General features: G+C 33.9%; 3 protein-coding genes across 3 annotated transcripts; 1 reads left to right on the top strand and 2 right to left on the bottom strand.

The window, feature by feature from the left end:
* Positions 1-1,168: 1,168 nt before the first annotated feature.
* Positions 1,169-6,987, bottom strand: LOC103498072 (protease Do-like 1, chloroplastic). The gene is made up of 8 exons (XM_008460539.3): positions 6,452-6,987; positions 5,882-6,004; positions 4,546-4,717; positions 3,960-3,997; positions 3,180-3,378; positions 2,938-3,090; positions 2,652-2,786; positions 1,169-1,407 (listed from the first exon to the last, which is right to left on the bottom strand). The coding sequence occupies exons 1-8, from the start codon at positions 6,871-6,873 to the stop codon at positions 1,330-1,332; spliced, it is 1,320 nt and encodes a 439-aa protein (XP_008458761.1). The 5' UTR covers positions 6,874-6,987; the 3' UTR covers positions 1,169-1,329.
* A 972-nt stretch (positions 6,988-7,959) lies between these two features.
* Positions 7,960-15,597, bottom strand: LOC103498071 (uncharacterized). Its single transcript, XM_008460538.3, has 14 exons — positions 15,251-15,597; positions 14,981-15,125; positions 14,795-14,862; positions 14,339-14,392; positions 14,154-14,237; positions 13,925-14,010; positions 12,990-13,070; positions 11,691-11,821; positions 10,445-10,486; positions 9,810-9,892; positions 9,635-9,725; positions 9,468-9,549; positions 8,556-8,628; positions 7,960-8,322 (listed from the first exon to the last, which is right to left on the bottom strand). Exons 1-14 carry the CDS (start codon positions 15,337-15,339, stop codon positions 8,154-8,156), a joined length of 1,278 nt encoding a protein of 425 aa, XP_008458760.2. The 5' UTR covers positions 15,340-15,597; the 3' UTR covers positions 7,960-8,153.
* A 1,904-nt stretch (positions 15,598-17,501) lies between these two features.
* On the top strand, positions 17,502-22,776 carry LOC103498070 (L-aspartate oxidase 2-a, chloroplastic). Its single transcript, XM_008460537.3, has 8 exons — positions 17,502-18,141; positions 18,645-18,785; positions 19,695-20,049; positions 20,152-20,394; positions 20,580-20,636; positions 20,739-20,819; positions 21,221-21,282; positions 21,554-22,776. The coding sequence occupies exons 2-8, from the start codon at positions 18,652-18,654 to the stop codon at positions 22,560-22,562; spliced, it is 1,941 nt and encodes a 646-aa protein (XP_008458759.2). The 5' UTR covers positions 17,502-18,141; positions 18,645-18,651; the 3' UTR covers positions 22,563-22,776.
* The last annotated feature ends 53 nt before the right edge of the window (positions 22,777-22,829 follow it).

The following is a 22,829-nucleotide window of genomic DNA, read 5'->3' as shown; positions in this document are numbered from 1 at the left end:
TTCACGTTTGGAGATCAATTATAATAGTTGGAACATACAATTAATTACAGTGTTATTATTTCAAATTTGTTTCGAGTATAATGTTTACTATTTGTTATCGTGTTTATTGTTTTTTATTCATTTTTTTTTTCTCTTTTTTATTACATTATTTACTATTTTCTATTTAAATTAAAATAGTCAACATAAAAAATATATTTTATTATGATCCCTAAATTAAAATAATTTACCCCTCAAATAACAATTATTATAATTCACAAACTATAATAACTAATTCACCGCCTTAGATATCTCTCTATAAGTATCTTTCTACTCTTGGGGACAAATTGTAAGCGTGGCACAAGCAAATTATGTGCTCATTTACTCATATATAATATATAATATATTTTGCAAACAAAAATATCCTAAAAGATTTTAAACTGTTGGAGTATCTTTTGCATATTTCACAACAATATTTGTAATCTATCTAATCATATTTGTCCACCCAATATTTGAATTGGTATTCTTTTAAGAAATAAAAAACTGAATGTCATTATATGAAAACGATCACAAATATGGAAAGAGATAACCCAATCTCTAATTGTAAGATTGATCAATTGATAAATTGATAAATTGAGTTATGTCATTTTGACCGTTTTAATTTACTATTAATTTTAACAATGACTTACGGAACTTGTGTATTAATTAACTATAAGATAACCATAATAGTTATATGTATTTTACATTTTGTTATAGAATCAATTGAAAGTTAAATCTTTGGACAAGTTAAGAAGGGGTGTAATGCAATCTTTGAACTTTTTGAAGGGCACTTTATGTTTGCATCTCTTGTATCTAATAGACTTCTAATCCATTTTAAAATCTTTAAAATTGATTTAACTATTGGATACAAAAAAATGAATTCAAAATCTAACCAACTTCAAACTTCCACTTTTTAATTTTGTTGATCCATAAAATTTAAAACATGACGAACAATTCTAAAACCTATCATATACAATTAAAAAAAAAAAAGTCAAGAATCTAATTGAAAGTTAAAAAATCTATAAAATGTTTTAAAAAATTGTGAAAAAACCGTAATTTTAATATTTAAGGATCTATTAAACACAACTTAAAACATCTCAAGACTAAACTTGTAATTTAACTTTTTACGATACGATTCCTCTGCCCAAAGAAAAAGAAAACGAAAAGTGGAATTATAAGTGTGATTAGTTGAGAAAAGGGCCAGAGTGGCAGCCAGAATAGACTATTTACAAACAGCTTATCAATATAGATTAATGTAATGTACAAAAAAGAGGAGAAAAAAAAAATAAAGACAAACTCCCAACTATGTTTGGCTCAAGATTCGTCAGGCTTCGGCTCCAGAATTACTGGAATTTTCTCCATGTGATCACCACGTAGTACCTCCACAGTCACCTATATCATCAAACAAATTTGTTACTTATCATCATCATACCCTGTTCTACTATACCACACATTCGTGCAAATATTTCCTTTTCTTCATACAACTTTTAGGGTTAACAACTAAGCATATGGTAACATATTCAAAGAATTGCAAATATAACAAAGCCTACAAATGGTAAACTCTATCGTTGATCAGTACTAGACATTGTCATTAATAGACTTTAAGAGATGGATCTAAAGTTTGCGATTGCTTTTGTAATGTTATATCGATTAATATTTTGAGTCTAAGTGCTACATTTGCAACTGGCCCTTGTTTATTGAATGCTTAAAAGTTTAACGGTTAAAATAAAGATTTTGAAAGTTTGAGGACCAGAACGAAATAAGGCTCGGGTTTCATGAACAAAATAGGATTAAAACTTCGTTCTTCTTTGTCCCAATTAAAAAAGGCTGATTCAAAGGTTTTGTGGCTGTGTAATGTCACTAAAAGCCACATGCTATGCTACTGTTCAGCATTATTAGGCAATATATCTGATGGCAATGGGATTTTATCACATGGGATCTTGCTGTCTTTTTCATAACTCAAAGTTTTGAAGAATATTCATTAGTTCAAGTGGATAGAATCATTTAATAATTCCCACTGATGCATAAATGTGTATTATAATATTTAGTGAAATGAATTTTGATAAGGCACATGATCGATGATGCTACATGAAAAGATATTTCAACTTTTAAGATACTATACAATAAGAAACTTTCAAAACTCTAAGAAGAAACACTTCATAGATAATTCTATAAGAAAGAAAGGTTGATAAAAAAATTCATAAACAGACTTTTACCGGGCATGAAAATTGGGTTTTGAAATGTAAATATAAAATTATATTAACTTTGTATATTTAAAAGCAAGCTCGTAAATAATTTTGAACATGACAAAAATGATTTTGACTAATTGGTTCCAAACATGCCTTAAGCCCTTCTCAGTTAATTGAGAAAAAGAAACGATTATTTAATATCTTATGTTATTGAAAGTTCCCCGTGTGCGCACACAAAGAATTCAATCGCAAACAGTGCAGGGATCCAACAGATTCTATTAAACCAGCCTATTTACTAACTTTGTTATGGATCCACTCAAGCATGAACCAAAGTTTTAAATTACTTCCCAAACATCTTAAAATAAAAGCAGTATGATGCCTTTCTTCAAAAGTTAAAAAGTTTAAACAAGCTGAAGTAAAAAGATCAAACAGGTAAATGCAGGGTACCTTATCACCAACTTTACATTGGTCAAGAATTCTATACAAATCGCTTCCATTTGTGACCTTTTTCCCATTCACTGATGTTATTATGTCTCCCAATATAAGTCTACCATAAGCATCGCGCTTAGTCGGTTTCAGGCCCTGCATAATGTCAAACGATTAGATCTTCTTGAACTGAAGTATTAAGGTTGGGGTCGTTTACAAGTTCTTGTAACCTTAATGGAATATTGAAACCTATAGGAATATAAGAATAGGAATGGAGATAGGAAAAGAACAGAGAGGAAATGAGTACAGCTTTCCCAGCAGGACCATTAGCAGGAGCATCTAAGACAAGCACTCCGCTTACACCCAACTGTTCGACAGACTGATCGGGAGCAAACTTGATTCCTAAAATTGGTCTTGTCACCTTCCCAAATCGCACCAACTGATCAACAATACCACTCACCTGAATTGACAAAATGTTAATGGATCATGAACTTCAAAGATCAAACTAAGGGAACTTCAATTTGTTAATTATATGTCATGTGGACTAACTGTGTCAACAGGGATTGAAAATCCAACACCAGAGGACGCCCCAGAAGGAGAATATATTGCCGTATTTATTCCGATAAGGTTCCCCGAACTATCAAGAAGTGGTCCTCCACTGTTTCCTGGATTAATGGCAGCATCTGTCTGTATGACATCTTGAATTGGCCTACCAGTAGCCGCAGAACTAATTTCTCTCCGAAGGCCACTGTCAAGGGCAAGTTGAATGTTTAGTATTATAGTTTCAAATAGGGTGAGCATGACAGACCCCAAACCAAGACGACCGAGTGGGTTTGGTCAGAGGGAGTAAGAGAGGGGATCAATATCGGTTTGCATTTTTTCAAAAACCGAATGGTCACAGGTCTAGTCAGAACCGTCGATGAGGCATTCAGAGAGAATGTCTGTTTTCCAGAAAAATTTTCAGGAAAACCAACCATTGTCGGTTGGCTGACCGATTAATGATCACCCAAGCCTATGAATACAGGTTTTAACGGGAACCAAATAGTAAAAACATAACATATCTGATGAGACTAAACCCATTTTGCATTTGAATGATCATGAAGAAAATAAACAATTTTAGGAAAAGTAAAAAGGAGACGGATATATAAACAGAATTATTTTCAACTCTAAAACAAACATCATCTTCGTGATTATTGTTGATTAAATTTGCGATCTCTAATAATTTGTGGGGGCTCAATTATAGTATAAGATTAACATAACTAAATTAAAATGTAAATTTCTAAAGAATTTGTAAGGTATATAATGCATTAAAACCTGTGGGTTTCATACCTGATTACACCAGTTGTAAGAGTATGATCCAGTCCAAACTGCACAGACGAAAATTATTATATCTTAGTTCATCAAATGGGGAAATGTACAAGATAAAAAATGAAGAGACTGGCTTCAGGGAAAATAAAAAAGGGATGATCATCTACAAACTAAGACTATGATTGGTTTAACTTTGTCCAGAATTTAATTTTAAAACCAAGACATTTTAGAAAAATTTGAAGTGTTTGACAACCACTCAAAATAGTTTTTGAAATAGTTGTTTTTATCGAAAAAAAAAAGATTTACATACAAAAAATTTAAACAATTTCTTTTCTAGTTAATCTAAACAATGAGTTCATTCCCCCTGACTAATTTTGTAGATAAAACTATAGGATATAAGGATTGTCCAATTAACGCAAAATTAATCAGGGGTTTTCCTCTTTTGAAAACATTTTAAGAGGTTATCCTCTTTCCAGAGATTGCTTCATCCTAGATTTTTCATTTTTGTTTTAAGAAATCAATAGCATGAACTTTGATATAAAAGATGAATGGATATGATAATGTGCACATACACCCAGGGAAAAAGGCAATGAATAGAAAAACTTACAGGGTTTCCAATAGCAAAAACCTTTTGACCAACAAGCAAATCTGCTGATATACCAACAGGTATAGGTCTTAGTTTGTCTTTAGGTGCATCGATACTCAAGACAGCAACATCCTTGTCTTGGTCAAATCCAACAACTTTCGCATCGAAAGTAGTTTGGTCAGCTAGAGTGACTCTGTACATAACTAAAACCAGATTAAATGCGAGTAATAAGCAGCCACTGCTAAGTCTCAAGTCTAACGTCAATCCAATTCTAGCTCATTGCAAGTATAAAAGAACTTGATGGTACCTTCTTTTTTGCATTTTGCTGAGGCAAAAAGAGTTCTAGAGAACAGTCTAGTTGATTTGGGGAAAATCTTTAATACATAAAACTTGAGAAAGCCTAATTTACTCATAAAACTCCAAATTTCCCTCAATACAAACATCAAAACTCCACTTGGCTAACCACCACTGGCTGACTCTGTGGTCAATATATGCCATGAAAATAACAAATGCCTCAAAAGAAAAGGGTTTAAACAACGGTGACTTACTTATGACTTAACATTCTATGAGTTTCTTAACAATCAAATATAGTGGGGTCAAGCAGTTCTCCTATGAATATGAGAATATTCAAGAATGAACAAGCTAAGTCTAACACTCACGAATATCCAAACAAAGAAAAAAAGATAACTTGTCTTCACAAAGAATCAAGAGCCATCCTTTTCTGGACTAATTAGCTAATTATCAATCCAAACGTTGAAAACAATCTTAGGCCAAGAAATTTGGAGTAGAGTTCTTGAAAGTGTTCCAAGATTTCCCCTTTGACCTCAAGGGAAGGTGGAAAAGTTAAAAATTTCTGCATTTTAAAAACAAATATATTTACTGATAATGCCTTCATATCTTCTTCCTGATAGTTCACATAGCAAAAAAATATGCTATGTGAATTACCACATAACCAAGACAAATAATTCATATTTGTCTCGGTCGAAAATATTTACCGATAATTTCAGAGGTTATTATAAAAGAAAATCACATAGCCAAAAATATGATATAGTTCTGCCTATGTGGCTGCACATATCTGAAAATATGAAGCCTAAAAACATTTTTTGAGGGCCATTTGCAACATGGTGGTTCTACAATCAAGTACTTCGATGATGCTTCAATGAGTATGAACAGGCTATACATAATAGAAGTAATAACACAGCATTAAATGAATAAAGCCCCCAAGGTAAATGAACATACAAATCAATACAAGCTGAGGAGGGTCCACATACTACTGCGACAAATAAATATACTCTTTTAAGTCTAAACATAAGTAAATCCAATAACTGCAAACCACGGAAAAGGGTTCATAACTAACCTGAGATCAGAAGCACCACGAATAACATGATAATTGGTGACAACATGACCATCCTTATCCCACACAAATCCAGAACCGGACCCCTGTGGTACCTCCAGCACGTCTAAAGTAAAAGCATCCTGCCTAAAATTCAAATTAAATCATATTTCAAAGCAACATTATGTACCAAAATCTGTAACAAAGATCAAAATTTCTCTAACACTATTATTGACATCCTGGCATTTCTTTTGCTGGGTCATCCGTTTTATGGTACAAAAAAGACTGTTTGGTAGGCCATATTGCATACTTCTTTCCGGATATTATGGGGCAAACATAATAAGCATCTCTTCAGTGATTCCTCTACTTGTTTCGATAGTTTAATGAATTTGGTTCTATCTACTGCGTTGTACTGGTGCAATACTAAGAAAACTCTTAAGAGTTTCAATCTTTCTTACTTAGTATCTGATCGGAAATCATTAGTGGTGCCTAGGGTCTCCGCTTACATCATTCTTTCAATGAAATATGTCTTATATTAAGGAAAAAAAACAGTAATCAGAACTCAGCTCCAAAAGGGTATAATAATACAATTACCTAGCAGCAAGATTCGTGATATAAACAACAGAAGGAGTATTCTCCTGAAAAAGACGAACTGTAGCGAGCTCATCCGTCTGCAATTTCCTCGGCGTAGTGACAACAAAAGCAACCGCCGGATCAACATCTGTAACAAAAAGAGCAAAGGACAAGAGCACCGAAGTGGAGAAAACAAGAAGCGATTCGCAAATTGAAGCAAAGGGGTTAGAGGGAATGGGGAGTTTTAGATGAATTGAAGGTGAAATTTGAGAGTGTTTCTTATTTTGGTGAAGAAGAGAGAAGATTGGGTATCTAAAATGGCGGGCGGGATTGGAAAAATTGTGAAAAGAGATGGACTTTGAGAGAAAAAAGGAAGTGGGTGGCCTTTTTGGAGGGCGAGAAAGTGAAGAAGGCAGAAGAGAAAATGCAGCAGCAGCAGCCATTAGTTTTCGGTTTGTTGGACAGTTGCTGAAAATTGGATCGATGAATGAAATCCAATTTCAACCAGTTTCTGTTTATGATAATATTAATTTTTGTAATAAATTTTGGTTTTTTAATATCCACTATGGTTCTTGTTGTTGTTAACTTTATTGTGTTATTGGTGGACATGACAGGTATTTCTCATGTTTTTTATATGGTGTGTATAAAGTCTTTCTTTTATTATTATTGTTATCATAAAATAATATATTATTTAATGAATTTTATATTTCATATAACAAGTCAATGTATTATTATATATATAAAGACAAATTTCTTATAAGATCTATTTGCTTCCTTTTTACTTGAAAAGTTTGTGTTCGTTTCTGATTGTTCGAGTAGAGAGTGAACATAAAAAACATAGCATTTGATTTGAAAAAAGTGGGCCATAAGGAAGAAAGAAATTTTCCATCTAAAGCCACAAGTTTCTTTCTTAGCTGGTACAGACATCTCGTTGATGGTATAAACATGTCGGTATAAAACTCATCCACGAGTGTTGCTTTTGTTTTACAACGTATTGCATTAGAATTAGTCATATTTATTGATAACCTTAACACGATAATTATATCTATCATGGTATTTCCATTTTTCTAATGTATTTTTTAGTAAAAAACATGTAGATCGAAATAGGAATGGTCATCGCATTAAGACTATGCATTAAAACTATGTGTGAACATTTATTGTGTTTTTAAGTGATACGTTATAAGATGTGTAGGAAGAAAAAGAAGGTTACTAACCTTAGAATCGCTTGTGAAAGGATCATTCATACAAAAAAAAAAACAAAAAAAAAAATTCAATTAAAAAAGTTGTCTCAAATTTTCTAACAATAGCTTCAAAAGTCGACAAATATAAGTCTGACATAATTGCAATGGTTTTTTCAACTCGACGATATGATCTTTTACTAATACTCTAAAGGCTAGATTTGAATCTTGTTATATATGCAAACTTTATTGGCATTGTCTATATTGAACGTTGCAATATTTGTAACTATCCCTTCAACTAAGATCAAGGTATGTATTATTAGATATTAGAGATTTGATTCCTACCTGCAGTAAAGAAAAAAGAAAAGAAAATTATAAGTTAATTGTCCATCATCTGACTAAGGGAAAGGAAAAACAACTCCATGGGGTTCCTATTAAACTATCACCATAGCCAACATTACAAAAGCTTCATCATCTGTTCTTCAGGATAAGAAGCAACCTTTGCTTCTGTTTCATCAGGTTAAAAATTGACAGGAAAACAAAGCTCACAAAATTTTGTTTAAAGGTCTTAATTCCTTCGGTATGCCATCGAAATTTCCAGCATTTATATCCGACTGCAGCATCGGTCTCTTCCCAATTTTCCAAACTATTCCCTCAGCCAAGTGCTCCTTGCTCGGTGTAAGCATCACAAAGTTTGGATCAGCTCTTTGATAACTGCAAAACATTGAAGTCAATCTATAGTTAGTCAAAGAGATTGAATGATATGCCTCATCAACTCAAACGATTCAAAACTCAAGGCAACCCAAGATTTCATATATCTAAATTAGAAAGTTTTACAATAAAACATGTACAACAACAATAGAGGATCATCATCATAATAGTGGAGAAATGATTTATTATATGCGGAAAAGTATGGAAGATGAAGGAGAAATAAGGCTTTTTACAACCTGGCTTCTCTAAGGTTTTCAACACGGATGCCAAATCCATATGCAGTTCTTCCAACAGTACGATCCCTGACAGCTGCATAACAGTGAATAATTATTTAAAACCCGTAAGATAATTTATAATTATGATTCATTATAGCATATAAAGGCTCGAGAGAAAATGCAATTACACAGGTTTCCTTCTTGTTAGCTTTGGTTCTTTTTTTTTAAGTATCCTTTTATGTATTTTATAAGTTTACCTCAGGGTGAATATGATTTACCGTGAATTTATAAGGCCCTTAGGTTGTACTTGAAGTATCTTTTTCATTCAATAAAAAGTTTGTGATCAAATCAAATTACTCTCCTAGATTTGGTGTGGAAGTGTTCTTTCTTTTAAGTATCCTTTTATGTATTTTATAAGTTTACCTGGTGATTATTCTTTACCATGAATTTATAAGGCCCTTAGGTTGCATTTGAAGTATCTTTTTCATTCAATAAAAAATTGTGATCAAATCAAATTACTCTCCACCAAGATTTGGTGTGGAAGTGTCCTATCTAAAAGCTTGCAAATTTTAGAGCCCAGTTCCACGGATTCTAATCCTGGATCTACTTCCCCATGTCCTTACTAGGAATCAACTCCGAAGAAAGTTGAAAACCCCGAAATGTCATTAAATTGTGCAGTTCATGCTAGATAAAATCTAGGTATTACTAAAACTAGTAGATACTTGGTTACATGTCCGGAGTTTCAATCAATTTTGGGTTGGTTGTATCAGAGAACTAGAATGATGGCGATAAAATTAAGATTGGTTAATGTTATGTTACAAAAGCTTAATCTGGCATTTATCATGGTGTGTAAAGTAGCACATGAAACACTGCTAATACTTCTAATAGGATACCACACAGATGACCTTATAGTCTCTACAAATATATCCGTACCTGAGATGCTGAAAGTAAATGAAGGTTTCCACCATGACTTGAATGCCATAGCAAGTGAGGAGCTAAGAGGGCCCACCTTCCCCTGTTGAAGGTAAGATATAGTTTTAGGACTAGGTATTCCCCGATGTAAATACATAAATAAGAAAAAGATACAAAGCTTGTCATACCTTCAGTAAGAAATTTTTGTTCGCTTGCCATGACGCTGCTATTTGGAAAGTGGAATCAGGAATATTATTTGCTGCTTTGACATCATCAACTCTAAAACAAGATTAGATTATAATATCATAAGAACATTTGACAATTCCATTTGGATCTGCTCTAACTTATTACTCAAGAATATACCTTATCTGCGACTGCAACTCAAAGCCAAAGTCGATGTAATTTGTGATTCCAACAATTTCATTTTCTTCAAGGGGGTTCTTCACCTAATTGATTAAAGCAGCTGAAATATTGTAAGTCTTGGATACAAGTAGAAGAAGGATGGATTCTCAAGCGAACAGGTGCAAGGAAAATATAATGGTATTTGGTAGATAAAATCCCTGGTAGAAAGGATATATATACAATGTACAACAACTGAGAAATGGTAAGGAAAAAACGTGATCATGGCCGACAAAATGCAGATTCAAGGGAATACATATGTTGATCTCTCAAAATTAGTGATGTCACATATCAATATCTAGAAAGCTTAAATTAAACAAGTTACTTTTACCCTACTAATGACAGTGTAACAATATTACTTTAAGAAAATATAGAAATTCTTTAGGTCCAGCATATGTTGCTTCAATTTGCTATTGGTAACAGTCAGTTGCCCGATTATTTAGAAGCTATACTGGATGTTGAATGTTTTTGGATGAAGGAATAAGTTTGACCTTCTAAAATTTTCCAAGTAATAGACAAAGAGCAACAGCTTAATACTCCATCTGCATGTTGACTAAATTTTACAATAGCAAAGCAGGAATGTGAGAAAAGAGTCATACCCTCCGTTGAACCACCACATGTTGATAGAATGAGGCAATGAACTGCAAAACAAAATCCGCAAAAAAACTTATTAGTTATCGTCATTAATAAATCGAAACGTGACATTTTCAGAGCCACTCACAGAATGTTTTAACGAATATGAAGGGGTTCTGGAGCTTTGGAAAATATAGAGTTCTATAAAAGGCTATGAATTGAACAGAAAATTCAATACATTTGTTCTTGGATAAGAAACAATAATTTTCTTCGAACATATATGAAAGATACACAAATAGGGGAAAAAGAAAAAGTTCTCCCCAAAATCCAAAGAGCTCAAAGTAATGTTCAAAGAAGAGACATAAAAGACACAACTATAACAGTTATTTGGCAAGAGCACACCATTGAGAAGTCAAACATAGAGAGCTAGATCCACATCCCTTACCAGTGCTTGCTTTCGCACAAAACATCTACTATTTCACCCCAATAAAATTTCCCAGATAGAGCTAATCCTCCTTTTAAATTTGTGACCAAAGAGTAACTGCTCAAATGGGTACTATGGATGAAACGAAACCAAAAAATCTTCATGGACGAGGATCATCCCTCTGAAACATTCATTGCCCTCACTATTTTTTGGAGTAAAATCTCTGAACTTTTTGCTTCATATTCATATGCTATCTTTCTCAACAACTAGAATAGCCTATTATAATTCCAAGCATTGTATAACTATATCCTTTATGTAAATTCATACATCATTTAAATTGTTTCTTAATTTTTTTTTTTTAACTTTAGAAAAAGTAAAAAGTAACTGCCCCAATTTCTCCAATAAGCTATCCCCTCTTGAACTCAGCAGTGTGGCAAAAAGATTTAGTTCCATTGCAAAATATAAATATAAATACAATTGTTTTTAGTTAAAGCATTCGTTATTTTTAATTAATAGAAACTTCAAATATTGAAGCACACTTTTAGCACAATGATAATACCCATTTAGATTAATTTGTGGACTATTCCATTATCTTATAGGCTCACATGGGTAAGATGTCCATTCTAGATAAGTCAAGATAAAAGAGTCAAACTATATGCAAATTTGACAGAGTACACTTTTTTTCACCCAAACACCAACAAATTGGTTCCCATGCTCAAATCCAACATAAATATGGTAGATCTTATAAAATCAAATAACTAATCATCTTACAAACCAAATAACAAACTCTTACAGTCAAAAGGATAGTGGTACATGCAATCATTAATTTAATTTATGCATAAACAAACCTGTGAATTTTTTGCAAGTTCAAGACCAAAATTGAAAGATGGGCTCAAAGGGCTCCCTGAACCCACATCATAGCCAATTGCGCAACTCCAATTCATTAAATTTTGTAATGACGCACCATCTTTAATCCCATCTAAAAGAAACAAAAATAGCAAGATCAATTTTTTAACAAGTTCAACAATTAATATAAATTTTCTGACAGGCATTAAAAATGAAAAATAAAAAATTATTTGATTACTCTTGGGAAAAAAATTATTTAATGGTTCTTGGAGATTTAGATGCTAGGGAAAACATAAGTTGGTCCTTAATCATAATGTTAGTGAATTTCAGTCAAGAAGCTCAAAAAGGAAATGTTGTTGATATTGTGGGAGTGAACCAAAAGATTTCCTAATGGTATATATAATCTTTCCATTCTAAAAAAAGGGAAGGAAGATGATGGCAGCTAGAGGAAACCCAGTAAAAACTGAACTATATTATACATTAATTAAAACAAAATAGGGGGCACCCCAGAAAATTTTGTAATCCTTAATTTTACATGAAATATTGTTGAATTCTAAGAAACTATAGAGGGAGACTAGAGGACAAGTTTAAAATTTAGTTACTTCGTATGAATACACTTTTAAATTACCACCCATCCCCCCCCCCCCCCCCCCCCCCCCGTCCACCTTGATCTTGGTTGAGGAAGCTTGACAAACAGACGGGTAAATTCATGTATGTTTAACACTTATGGTATTTAATGAAGAATTTCATTGGTTATTCTTGAAGATTTAGATGCTAGCCTGGTTCATATATAGTTCATGTATAGTTCATATTGTGTCATCCTCTTGGTGAATAGGTAGTAGCCATGAAGTCTCTTCTTCCAGGGCTCTTCAACTACAATATCTTATTCAAATTCCCAAGACTTTCAGTTTCAGCTTTTAATGATGTTTCGCCAATAGAAGCTCTACACGTGAAATGACTATCTTGCCATTTTTCTCTCAGAACACGAAAAAAGATAAGTTATGAGTCCTTGTGTGGTCAAGGCATACTTTTCAAGGAATTGGATTCAGAAAAAAAATCTTGAACCTTGGGAGATATTTGGGGATTAAGTAGGATTGTGGGACAATATCATTTTTTCAGTTTCTTGTTGCGTACTCATTCTAGTTCTTTTTGCTTCTACAATCCTCTTTTTATTTACACCAACTGGAGTAAAATATGTCAAAATTAGTCCTTTCAGTCAAGCCCTTGTTCATTGAGGCGGTTCGGAAGGAGTGTAAGAAAAACTAACATTTGTAAATGGGTTATTGCAAAGTATTACTTACACTGTGGCTCATACTGCACTCCAGTAGTTAGCCTCCCAATCTTGCTGACAAGCCACGCACTCTTTGGGAGCTCATCTTTTGCTGCAAAGCAATGAAACATTATGATGAGAACACAGAGGTCTCTGACTCATTACTAGAAATTTGGAAAGTCAAAAACAATGACTGACATCAATGAAATTCCAATCATTATAGTAGTTCAATACCTATAAGCACAACAGTGCATTGAGAAAGGAACATTAGAAGTCCTGAAGGATTTACTAGAATGTTATTTCCTTTTATGGGGAAAACATTTTGATCAGTACTAGAAGATTACCTTTTATATACAGGAGAAACTTTTATTTTTCTACAAAAATACTGAGAACTAAATATTACTTTTAGTATTATTTGATAAATCAAAACTAAGAACGTGTTTCGCAGTACTATTGTAGTATATTTTATGTCCCTTCCTGAGTTTAGCTTTATCGTGTGCACACACAAAAGTGGAGATTTGGGGGGGGGAAGGAACAGAGAGAGGGTCAAGAAGAGGGAATAATGAAAGAAAAAATAAAGAACAATAAGAATGGCTAGATATTCAGGACCCAAGGAGGGCACTTGTTTCCACCCTATCAATGCAGCCATAAACCAATTGAATTTCCACCTACAGCCATATCAACTTGAGGAGGATTAGACAAAAAATCTAGCTCACACGTATACACCTACGTCTATTACATGTTCTTGTCCTTAATATCCAAATAAATATTTTAATTTGAAACTAATGAGCCCTGAACACATGTAACCATAAATTTTTTTACATAATTTGATATTTCATAATGGAAGACTTAACATGAAATAGAAGATAACTGATGTTATGGTTGGGATATGAGAGATAACTGACACATATGATCGAACCATACACCCACACCAACATGCTTATCAGAAGGTAACTCATTAATTACAGGAGAAGGGCGTAAGTGTGACTCCAGCTGACAGATTCCTCGAGCCATATCTAAGTCCCATAAGACCAAAGTCCTCAGAAGATAATCTGCAGATAGTGAACCATAACCATGTCAACATATTCCTCGTAGTTTTCAACCAAATAAATCTAAATGCACATTTTGTTTCCTAAAAAATTGGTACAAAGTAAATAAGTGCATGTATTGTATATAGGTGCGGTGTGTTGCAAACCTTTTCTTCCTTAGGAGTGGGAAGATACCAAAGGCTCCAAAGCCATATTTGGGATAGTATGCACATGACCTCATTTGTAAAACCCTGAAGCCATAAGCCAGCATATAAAAACCACTACAGCCAACAAGCATGGATACATCAATGAACCAAGAATGAAATTTAACTTGAAGGAGTGTATCTCTTACGGATCAGAGTTCGATACGTAAAGGTCCACAAACGTATGTGGATCGTCAATGTCGCTGCCCAACAAAAAAGTCTTTTCATCTCAAAACGGAATCACTAAGGCCCCGTTTGGTGATTATTTTGTTTTTGTTTTTTTGTTTTTGAAAATTAAGCTTATAGACACTACTTCCACCTCCAACTTTCTTCCTTTGTTACTACATTCCACCAATTGTTTGAAAAACCAAACCAAATTCTGAAAACTAAAAAAAATAGCTTTTAAAATGTTGCTTTTGTTTTTTGAATTAGGCTACGAATTCCATCATTGTACTTAATAAAGATGTAAATCATTGTAAGCGTGGAGAGGAAATAGGCTTAATTTTCAAAAACTAAAAACAAAAAATGAAATGCTTACCAAACAAGGCCTAATAGTCTAAGAGGCTTCTGTCAGCTCAGTACTGTAGCCAGCATTAAAAGAATACCTTTGCCATCGAAACAATGCATTCCCTACAATCTTATCATCAGGCTTATGATCAAGAGGACCTGATACCTAAACAGGTTAAGCAGAAAACCACGATCCTTTGCAAAAATACACGTATACCCAATGGAATAGTAATTAATGATTCTCTAAAAAATGACATTGATAACAAATAGATTCAAAGGGATACAGTCGCAACCAAATCCACGTGAGGGTCATCAATGGGCTTTAACATGATCACCGTACTAAAATTCCTAGCCTCATCAAAATAATCATCGAAAAGACATTTCAAAGCAAGTTTCCCGAACAATAGATTATATGAAGACTCCAACATCCTGCATTGCAGTTCACGAAATATAAATACTAAAAATCCTAAAAAATCAACAATACTAATGACTACCAGGCACTGTAAACATGCATATACGCCATAACTCATATTCCTCCTAATCATATAAGTTACCTGGTACGAGCAGCAAGAGGAGGGTAGTCGAAGAGTGGTGGAACGAGAACCATTGGAGGTGGAGGTTCCTTGTTGAGCCAATTTCCCATGGCTACTGGGTGTGGGTGTGGGTGTGATTGAGGAGGAGAGGGGAATTGGTGAGTGGATTGAAGGGAAGAGAAATTAGGAAGAATGATGAAGATGAAGATTGAAGAAGAGGGAGACGGTTAGGGAAAAGGCGAAAGAAGTGAAATGGAGACCGCGCATTTCTCTCGATGAAGAAGAAACTTTCAAAAAGCTATGTTGAAGCATACAACAATTTTTCTACTTACGTGTCGCTTTGTGTCCAAACCTTTGTGAACAAATCCTTCCATATAGTAAAATAATTAGAGTCAATTGAATAATGAATCTTATAGGGCTGCTAGTGACTTTCTTCATTTCTCTATTTAATTAATCATTTCCCACAAGACTTTCTATTTGCCTCCAAATTCCCTTTTTCATCATTGTGGTTTATAAGCCTCCATGCATTTCTTCCCCATAATATAATATTCTCTTTTCTTTTCGTTTCTTTTCTTTTGGTTTGGTTCCCACTTAAATTGACTCTTCCCATGTTGGATGACCACCAACTCTTCCTTAATTTTTATTTATAAATAAGTAATTTAGTTATATATATATATATAAAAGTATGTATGTATCTCGATTTAAAAGATTTATAGTTTAAGAGCTGCAATCAGACTAACATTATTTAATGGACCGGCTACTTTAAAAATCCTCATATTTTACATATACCTTTAAAAAAATTCATAATTTAAATCTCTCACGTTAAAAAGAAAAACATTTTTATTTAATATCATTTAGATTCATTTTTTCTAGGTCTATCTCTTATCAATGAATCTCTGTTATGTTATATTAAAGTGAACTTAGTTTAAGAATAATTTATTTTTTGAAAGTTCAAGCATCTCAATATACACTTATTTCTTACCCTTACTTTTAATTATAAAGTAAAAAAAAAAACATTAGTTTTTAAAATTAGTTTTGTTATGTAATACCTTATTATTGAACATTTTAGTAGATTGTGTGAAATTGAACTACTTGCATATGTATTTGAGTATTTTTTTAATGAAGAGTAATTATAATGAACAATAATTTTAGAGATAATTAGGTGTATAATAGTATTTTTAAAAAATTATAAATATAACAAAGTTTATTAAGTGATAGGCTTCTATTGATGATAGACGTTTATCGTCTATTAGTGATAAACCAATTTTTGCAATATGATCTATTAGTAATAGACTTTTATTATTCATAACTCTAATAGATTTTTGCTATATTTGTAATTTTTTTTAAAATATTGCTATATATGTTAATACTTCGATTTAATTGTTATATTTGCAATTATCTCTTTCCTAAATTACAATTTGATGTTATTTTAATAATAGGTTTGAATCCCTGAATTTTTATTGATTATATATTAAACCCATCAAAACAAAATGTTTGTTAAACAAGTAATCAAATGTAAAGTTTTCGACGATATTAAATTGAAATGATATCAAATATTTGTTCAATCATTAATAAAGGGTTAAATTAAAAGTTTAGTATAAAAAACTTTTTAAGCTCTAACTCAACTTAATTCATTACTCTTTTAAGTTTTTAAATTTTTAGATTTATAAAATTTTGGTCTTTAAACTTAGTAATTATATTTTAAACTTTTAATTTCGTCACTATCATATTTAAATTTTAAAAAATTAAGAAGTAAGTGATACATTAAGTATAACATTTTAATTTGGTTATAAATTTTCACAAATGTGTAATAAAGGGGATAAAGTTAACCATTGTTTAAATATTCAAAGTTTGAACTCCCATCTTTTCTTTTTTAAATTGAAAATTTACTTATATAAGCTTAGCTTTAAAACTTTAATTGAAAATTAGAATGTAAGAAAGTTAAATAGGTAAATTATTTTCAAAGGAACGAAGACTTGCAAAATTCAAGAAGAAGGGATTTTTTTAGAGTAAAATGAAGATTTCAAATCAAAATGAAGATTATTTTATTTTTTTGTATTTTCAAATGCAATCTTAAAAGTTGTTGTATACTCCAAATTCCCATGTTTTTCTTTTATTATTGGACCCTAACTCTTTGAGAAAAAAGAAAACAAAAGTAGAGCTATCACTCTTTGGACCAAACACATCATCATATCTCAATTCCATACCAAACGACTTTACAAAAATTTAAAAGGTAATTATAATAATAACAACATTTTTATAATAATCGAATATATAACGACGTTTTAGAAAACCATTGCACAAATATAGCAATTTCTCAAAGAACACTCCCTTTGACCAAGTTGTTCCTCTCATGGTCTCCTCCAAAAAGGAAAAAAGAAGAAGCTTTTTGTTGATTGTCAGCCAATAATGCACCTTATGGCTTCTTCCACCATTACTCTTGTTCAACGGAACTCAAGAAGAAAAAAAGTAACAGAAGAAGGCAGTGCTCTTTTTTGATTTTGATTCCGAGTGAAAGAGGAAGACGACAAGGAGGAAAGAAGGCATTAGGGAATTGGGTTATTGGGATTGTTGCATTTAAGAATGGTATGGCGCCAATTTTATGGTTGTGGCGCATCGACCAAATAGTGGGTGGGCAAGCTTTATGCGCCTCTGCTTCTTTCCCATTCCTTTCTCAACTCCATTTCCTCTTCCACACATTTATTTTCTTCCCATCAATACCTATAATTTCTCTTCTTCTCTCTTCTTTCTTCTTCTTCTTCGTTACGTTCTTTGGATAGTTTCACTAGCAACAACAAATCCCATATTGGGATTTAGCCCTTGTTTTCGTTTATCTGTTTGAGGTTTGTGAAACCCAGAGAAGAACGATCATTTTTGGTGTTTGATCGAACGTCTTTTTGCGGTTTTCGCTGGTAATGTTTATAATTTCATCTGGGTTTACAGTATTTTACTCTGTTTTATCCATTAGAAGGACAGTCGAGCTTTCCCATGTCCACTAGATCCATATCTGTTTAAACCCTGTTTAAGCTCGATGGATGTTGATTTGTTGGTCTTTGGAATTTATGTTCTCTCTCTTTCGTCCTTTTTCCTTTTTTGCTCGAGATCATGGTTACTTGAATTGGGTCGATTTTCGTATGAATTTCAAAGTAGAACGCGACGTGTCTTATGGGTAATTTTAGGGGCTAAAGAAGCTTTGTGAATGAATGAAAGAGATGGTGCATGCAATGAAGCAGATTAGCATAACCTTCTTTAAAATCTGTTTCATTTAAGAAAGTTGCAAATGATTAAGGCTCCCAATTGTTTCTTGTTCTCTCTTGCGTTTCTCTATGGACCGTGTGTATATACCTCAGTATCAAATGAGATTTTAAAATGAAGCATCTTACTGAAACTACTCTCTTACTCTTGTTGGCTGCAGGGCTGCAATGGCGATTTGTATACCTGTTGGAAGCTGCAAACTGTTTTGCAGGGCGGTAGACTTGAAGGGGCAAGGTTGTAGAAGAGCTCAATGGGACGCTAGCGTAGCTTTCAAAAGATGCTTGCAGGATGAGTTCTCGAGGTACGGGTCATAAATATCGAACATAGGAGCAATACTTGGGTGCAACTTGAGATGCACTAATCTTTAGGCCTTTGTCATCATAACACATAAAAAATAAATTAAATATTTGAGAAAAGAAGTAAAAAAAAGTATGATAGGACTATTTGGGACGTACACAAAGATAAGGGTTGCCGTCGTGTATTTTCTCAAAAGGAATTATTATGTACTGTATTCATGCGTGGAATACAATAAACAATAATTTGTTTATCACTTGTCATTTTGTCAAAATGATGCTTGTTTATGGGGTCCAGCTGGAATGTACTTGGGTTTCATAGTTCTAGAGTTGATATTAAAATTGATCCTCCAAATATAATGGGTCAGGGAGTGACTTTTCTGTATACCCCACTAAACTTTTGACATTTCACTTTATATAAGACGATTTTTTGTTTTTTGTTTGATAATTTATTATTATTATTTTTAATCTTGTGTCTGGTTATGCTTGTTCAATGAAATCATAAGCTGTTGCATCTGTCATGTTAGAAAATGCACAAGCTGAAATCATAAACTGATCCATTGTGTCAAAAGATGCACAAGCACATCGGGGTCTACAAACTGAGAACAATTTTGATTTGCTAGTAGTGTAAGATGACTTTTGAGATATGTATTCATTTTCTTGTCCTATAAGTGAAGAAAAGATGTGATAGAATAGAGGTCCCTTTGGGGACATCCGGTAAAATTGGAACAATATGATAGAAGAGAATTCTTTGTACATATGGAATAAGTATTTCTTAATGGGATTTAAATTTAAACCTCTCTTTAGGCATTTGAAGACACTTTTGTGTGTTACATGGGTAGGTGTTTAAAATTCTTCAGTCCTACAGTTTGATACCATGGACTTCAGTTTACTTATTGTTTGGCTCTACTATTCAGGTCATGTGGGTTAAGTAAGTTCTCACATGTACATAAAAGCAAGGCCTACCAACCTATAATTTGTGAGAAATGGAGAACTCTGGCGGCAGTAACCTCAGCGTGCTTGAGTGACGGTTCAACAAAGTATTTTGATTTTGTTGTTATTGGTAGTGGAGTTGCTGGCCTTCGTTATGCTCTTGAAGTTGCAAAGCATGGATCTGTTGCTGTGATCACCAAGGCTGAGCCTCATGAGAGCAATACAAATTATGCTCAAGGTGGTGTTAGTGCTGTTCTTTGTCCTTCAGACTCTGTTGAAAGTCACGTGCAGGACACCATCGTAGCTGGGGCTCATCTGTGTGATGAGGAAACAGTTAGAGTACGGTTTTCTTCCCATCTTGCATATCATACTTCCGGGTCTTTTGAAAGTTCATTGCCTTTCTTTTTTCTTGCTTTCTTCTGATTTTGCCCACTTTTTTAGGTTGTATGTACAGAAGGACCTGACAGAATCAAAGAGCTAATTGCTATGGGTGCATCATTTGACCATGGGGAAGATGGTAATTTGCATCTTGCAAGGGAAGGGGGACACTCTCATCGTAGAATTGTTCATGCTGCAGACATGACTGGAAGGGAAATCGAGCGGGCTCTTTTGGAGGCCGTTGTCAGGGATCCTAATATTTTTGTGTTCGAGCACCATTTTGCGATAGACTTGCTTACTTCTGAGGTTTGTGTTTCTCTGTTACTTTCAATAACAAAATTTTTGTTCTAAAACATTTTCCTTTCTTCTGGTGAGTTTAGCAATTGTATTAGAGAATAGAATACAAGAAATTTAGATGCCAGAGAAATATCAAGAGTATAAATCAAATGCTTTAACTGCAGTAATGTGAAATGACGTTGTTAATATTGCAGGATGGTTCTGACATAGTTTGTGTTGGTGTTGATACTCTGAATGCTGAAACACTAGAGGTGATAGCTCGATTCATACTCAAATTATCAGGTCACAGTTTAGAGTCATAAAACAATTCATATATTCTGTCTTTTAATTCCTTTCTTCTCATGTGGTTCCAGGTAACACGGTTTATTTCAAAGGTGACTCTACTTGCCTCAGGTGGAGCTGGTCATATGTATCCATCAACGACAAATCCGCCGGTACTTTTCATTTTCCAATCTACAACTTTCTAAGTGAAACTAGTTAGTTGGAATCTGATAGAAGTTAGTTTTATAGTTAGAATAGTAGAGGCACAATATAAAATAGTCAAGATATTAGTCATAAATAGAGGGAATGGGAGGAGATAGAATTAGTGAATGATTTGGTAGTCCAGACTGGGAGGAGATAGTATTAGGGAATGATTTGGTAGTTCAGACTTGGATGATCTCAAGAGAGGAAGGCTCCAAGTACTTTCCATGTTTGAGGCTGTACTTATTTAAGTTCTTTTCTTTTATTTTTTCAATGCCATTTTAGTTGTTTGGTTCCTATCAGAATCTTGCATGCAATCAATTCTTGTATGGTAGATATATTTTCTCTAATGTTGGTCAACATCTGCTTAAAGGTTGCCACGGGAGACGGAATTGCCATGTCCCATCGAGCTCAAGCTGTAATTTCTAACATGGAGTGAGTAACCACCTCAGTCATTGTGATTTATTTTACGTCTATTCTTATGATTATTGCTGAGTTTGGTCGATTGATAAGAATACATAATACATCATCTATCTTACATTTATAGCATTTTAGGACTTTAGAGGATGCAGATGCAGCTGTGTTCTTGTCATGTTGGTTAACTTTTAGTTATGTCACATTTCCTGAGGTGGATTTGGAGAATGGTTAAAAGGATGATAGGAGTTATGGACTTATGGTTGTGATGACATTTTGTTATCTAATGCAGGTTTGTGCAGTTCCACCCAACTGCCTTAGCTGATGAAGGCCTTCCAGTAAGACTAGAAAAACCAAGAGATAATGCTTTTCTTATAACCGAAGCTGTTAGGGGCGATGGAGGTATCTTGTACAATTTAAGTATGGAAAGATTTATGCCATCGTACGACGAGAGAGCTGAGCTCGCCCCGAGAGATGTCGTGGCTAGAAGCATAGATGACCAGCTGAAAAAGCGAAATGAGAAGTATGTGCTCTTAGATATTAGTCACAAACCCAGGGAAAGTATCCTCTCCCATTTCCCCAACATTGCTGCCGAGTGCCTCAAACATGGTTTGGACATTACATGCCAGCCAATTCCGGTAGTCCCAGCCGCTCATTACATTTGTGGAGGAGTTCGTGCTGGGCTTCAGGGGGAGACAAATGTGCGGGGTCTATATGTTGCGGGTGAGGTTGCATGCACGGGGTTACATGGAGCCAATCGCCTAGCTAGCAACTCATTACTCGAAGCCCTAGTGTTTGCACGGAGGGCTGTTGAACCCTCTGTTGATCATATGAAGAGCTCAAGTCTTGATTCCGGTGCCTTGAATAGGTGGGCTAGACCTTTTGTACCTGTATCCCTAGGAAACGATTTCATGAGCAGAATTATATCGATGACCAAGGATGTAAGGAAACAGTTACAACTAATCATGTGGAAGTACGTTGGTATTGTTCGGTCAACCACCAGGCTCGAGACTGCAGAGCGGAAGATCAGTGAGCTAGAAGCAACATGGGAAGAATACTTGTTTCATCAAGGATGGGAGCCAACGATGGTGGGTCTAGAGGTTTGTGAAATGAGGAACCTATTTTGCTGCGCGAAACTGGTTGTAAGCAGTGCCCTCGCTCGGCAAGAGAGCCGTGGGCTTCATTACACGATCGATTTTCCTCATCTTGAGGAAAGTAAGAGACTTCCAACCATCATATTTCCTTGTTCACCCACCAAGAGTACATGGAGCTCAAGGCAGCTTCATTGGCAACCTGTATAGTGTAGTAGTAAATAATGTCTCTGCTTCTTATAGCAAATCTAGTGATGCCTAAATATTTATATTTATAGGACAGATTTATATTATCATTCTTTTGTGTAGTCTCATTAGCCTAAGGCTACATGTCTTGCACTTTGCAGCATTTATTGCATACAAATGTTTGTGCTGCTTAAAAGTTTTATCTTTACAGAAAGGTTCTTCTGGTTGGTAGTTTTCATTTTGTTTCTATTATGTCTCTCTAACCATAAGATTGTTTCAGTATTGGCTTTT

This window comes from Cucumis melo, chromosome 9, assembly GCF_025177605.1.
Source record: "Cucumis melo cultivar AY chromosome 9, USDA_Cmelo_AY_1.0, whole genome shotgun sequence".
Lineage (NCBI taxonomy): Eukaryota > Viridiplantae > Streptophyta > Magnoliopsida > Cucurbitales > Cucurbitaceae > Cucumis > Cucumis melo.
Note: the sequence above shows the minus strand (reverse complement) of the source record. Positions and strands in the feature narration are given on the sequence as shown.

Bases quoted from the DNA above. Each gene is read 5' to 3' on its own strand.
- LOC103498071 (XM_008460538.3), bottom strand. From the start codon at position 15,339: ATGGGAAATTGGCTCAACAAGGAACCTCCACCTCCAATGGTTCTCGTT. The intron at 14,863-14,980 runs GTATCCCTTTGA...TAACCTGTTTAG, and splicing joins ACGTGGATTTGGTTGCGACT to GTATCAGGTCCTCTTGATCA. The intron at 8,323-8,555 runs GTTGTAAAAAGC...AATGTTTTGCAG, and splicing joins GAAAACCTTAGAGAAGCCAG to TTATCAAAGAGCTGATCCAA.
- LOC103498072 (XM_008460539.3), bottom strand. From the start codon at position 6,873: ATGGCTGCTGCTGCTGCATTTTCTCTTCTGCCTTCTTCACTTTCTCGC. The intron at 2,787-2,937 runs GTACTCATTTCC...GACATTATGCAG, and splicing joins ATGGTCCTGCTGGGAAAGCT to GGCCTGAAACCGACTAAGCG. The intron at 1,408-2,651 runs GTACCCTGCATT...TTGATGATATAG, and splicing joins AATGTAAAGTTGGTGATAAG to GTGACTGTGGAGGTACTACG.
- LOC103498070 (XM_008460537.3), top strand. From the start codon at position 18,652: ATGGCGATTTGTATACCTGTTGGAAGCTGCAAACTGTTTTGCAGGGCG. The intron at 18,786-19,694 runs GTACGGGTCATA...TCTACTATTCAG, and splicing joins TTGCAGGATGAGTTCTCGAG to GTCATGTGGGTTAAGTAAGT. The intron at 20,050-20,151 runs GTACGGTTTTCT...CCACTTTTTTAG, and splicing joins GTGATGAGGAAACAGTTAGA to GTTGTATGTACAGAAGGACC.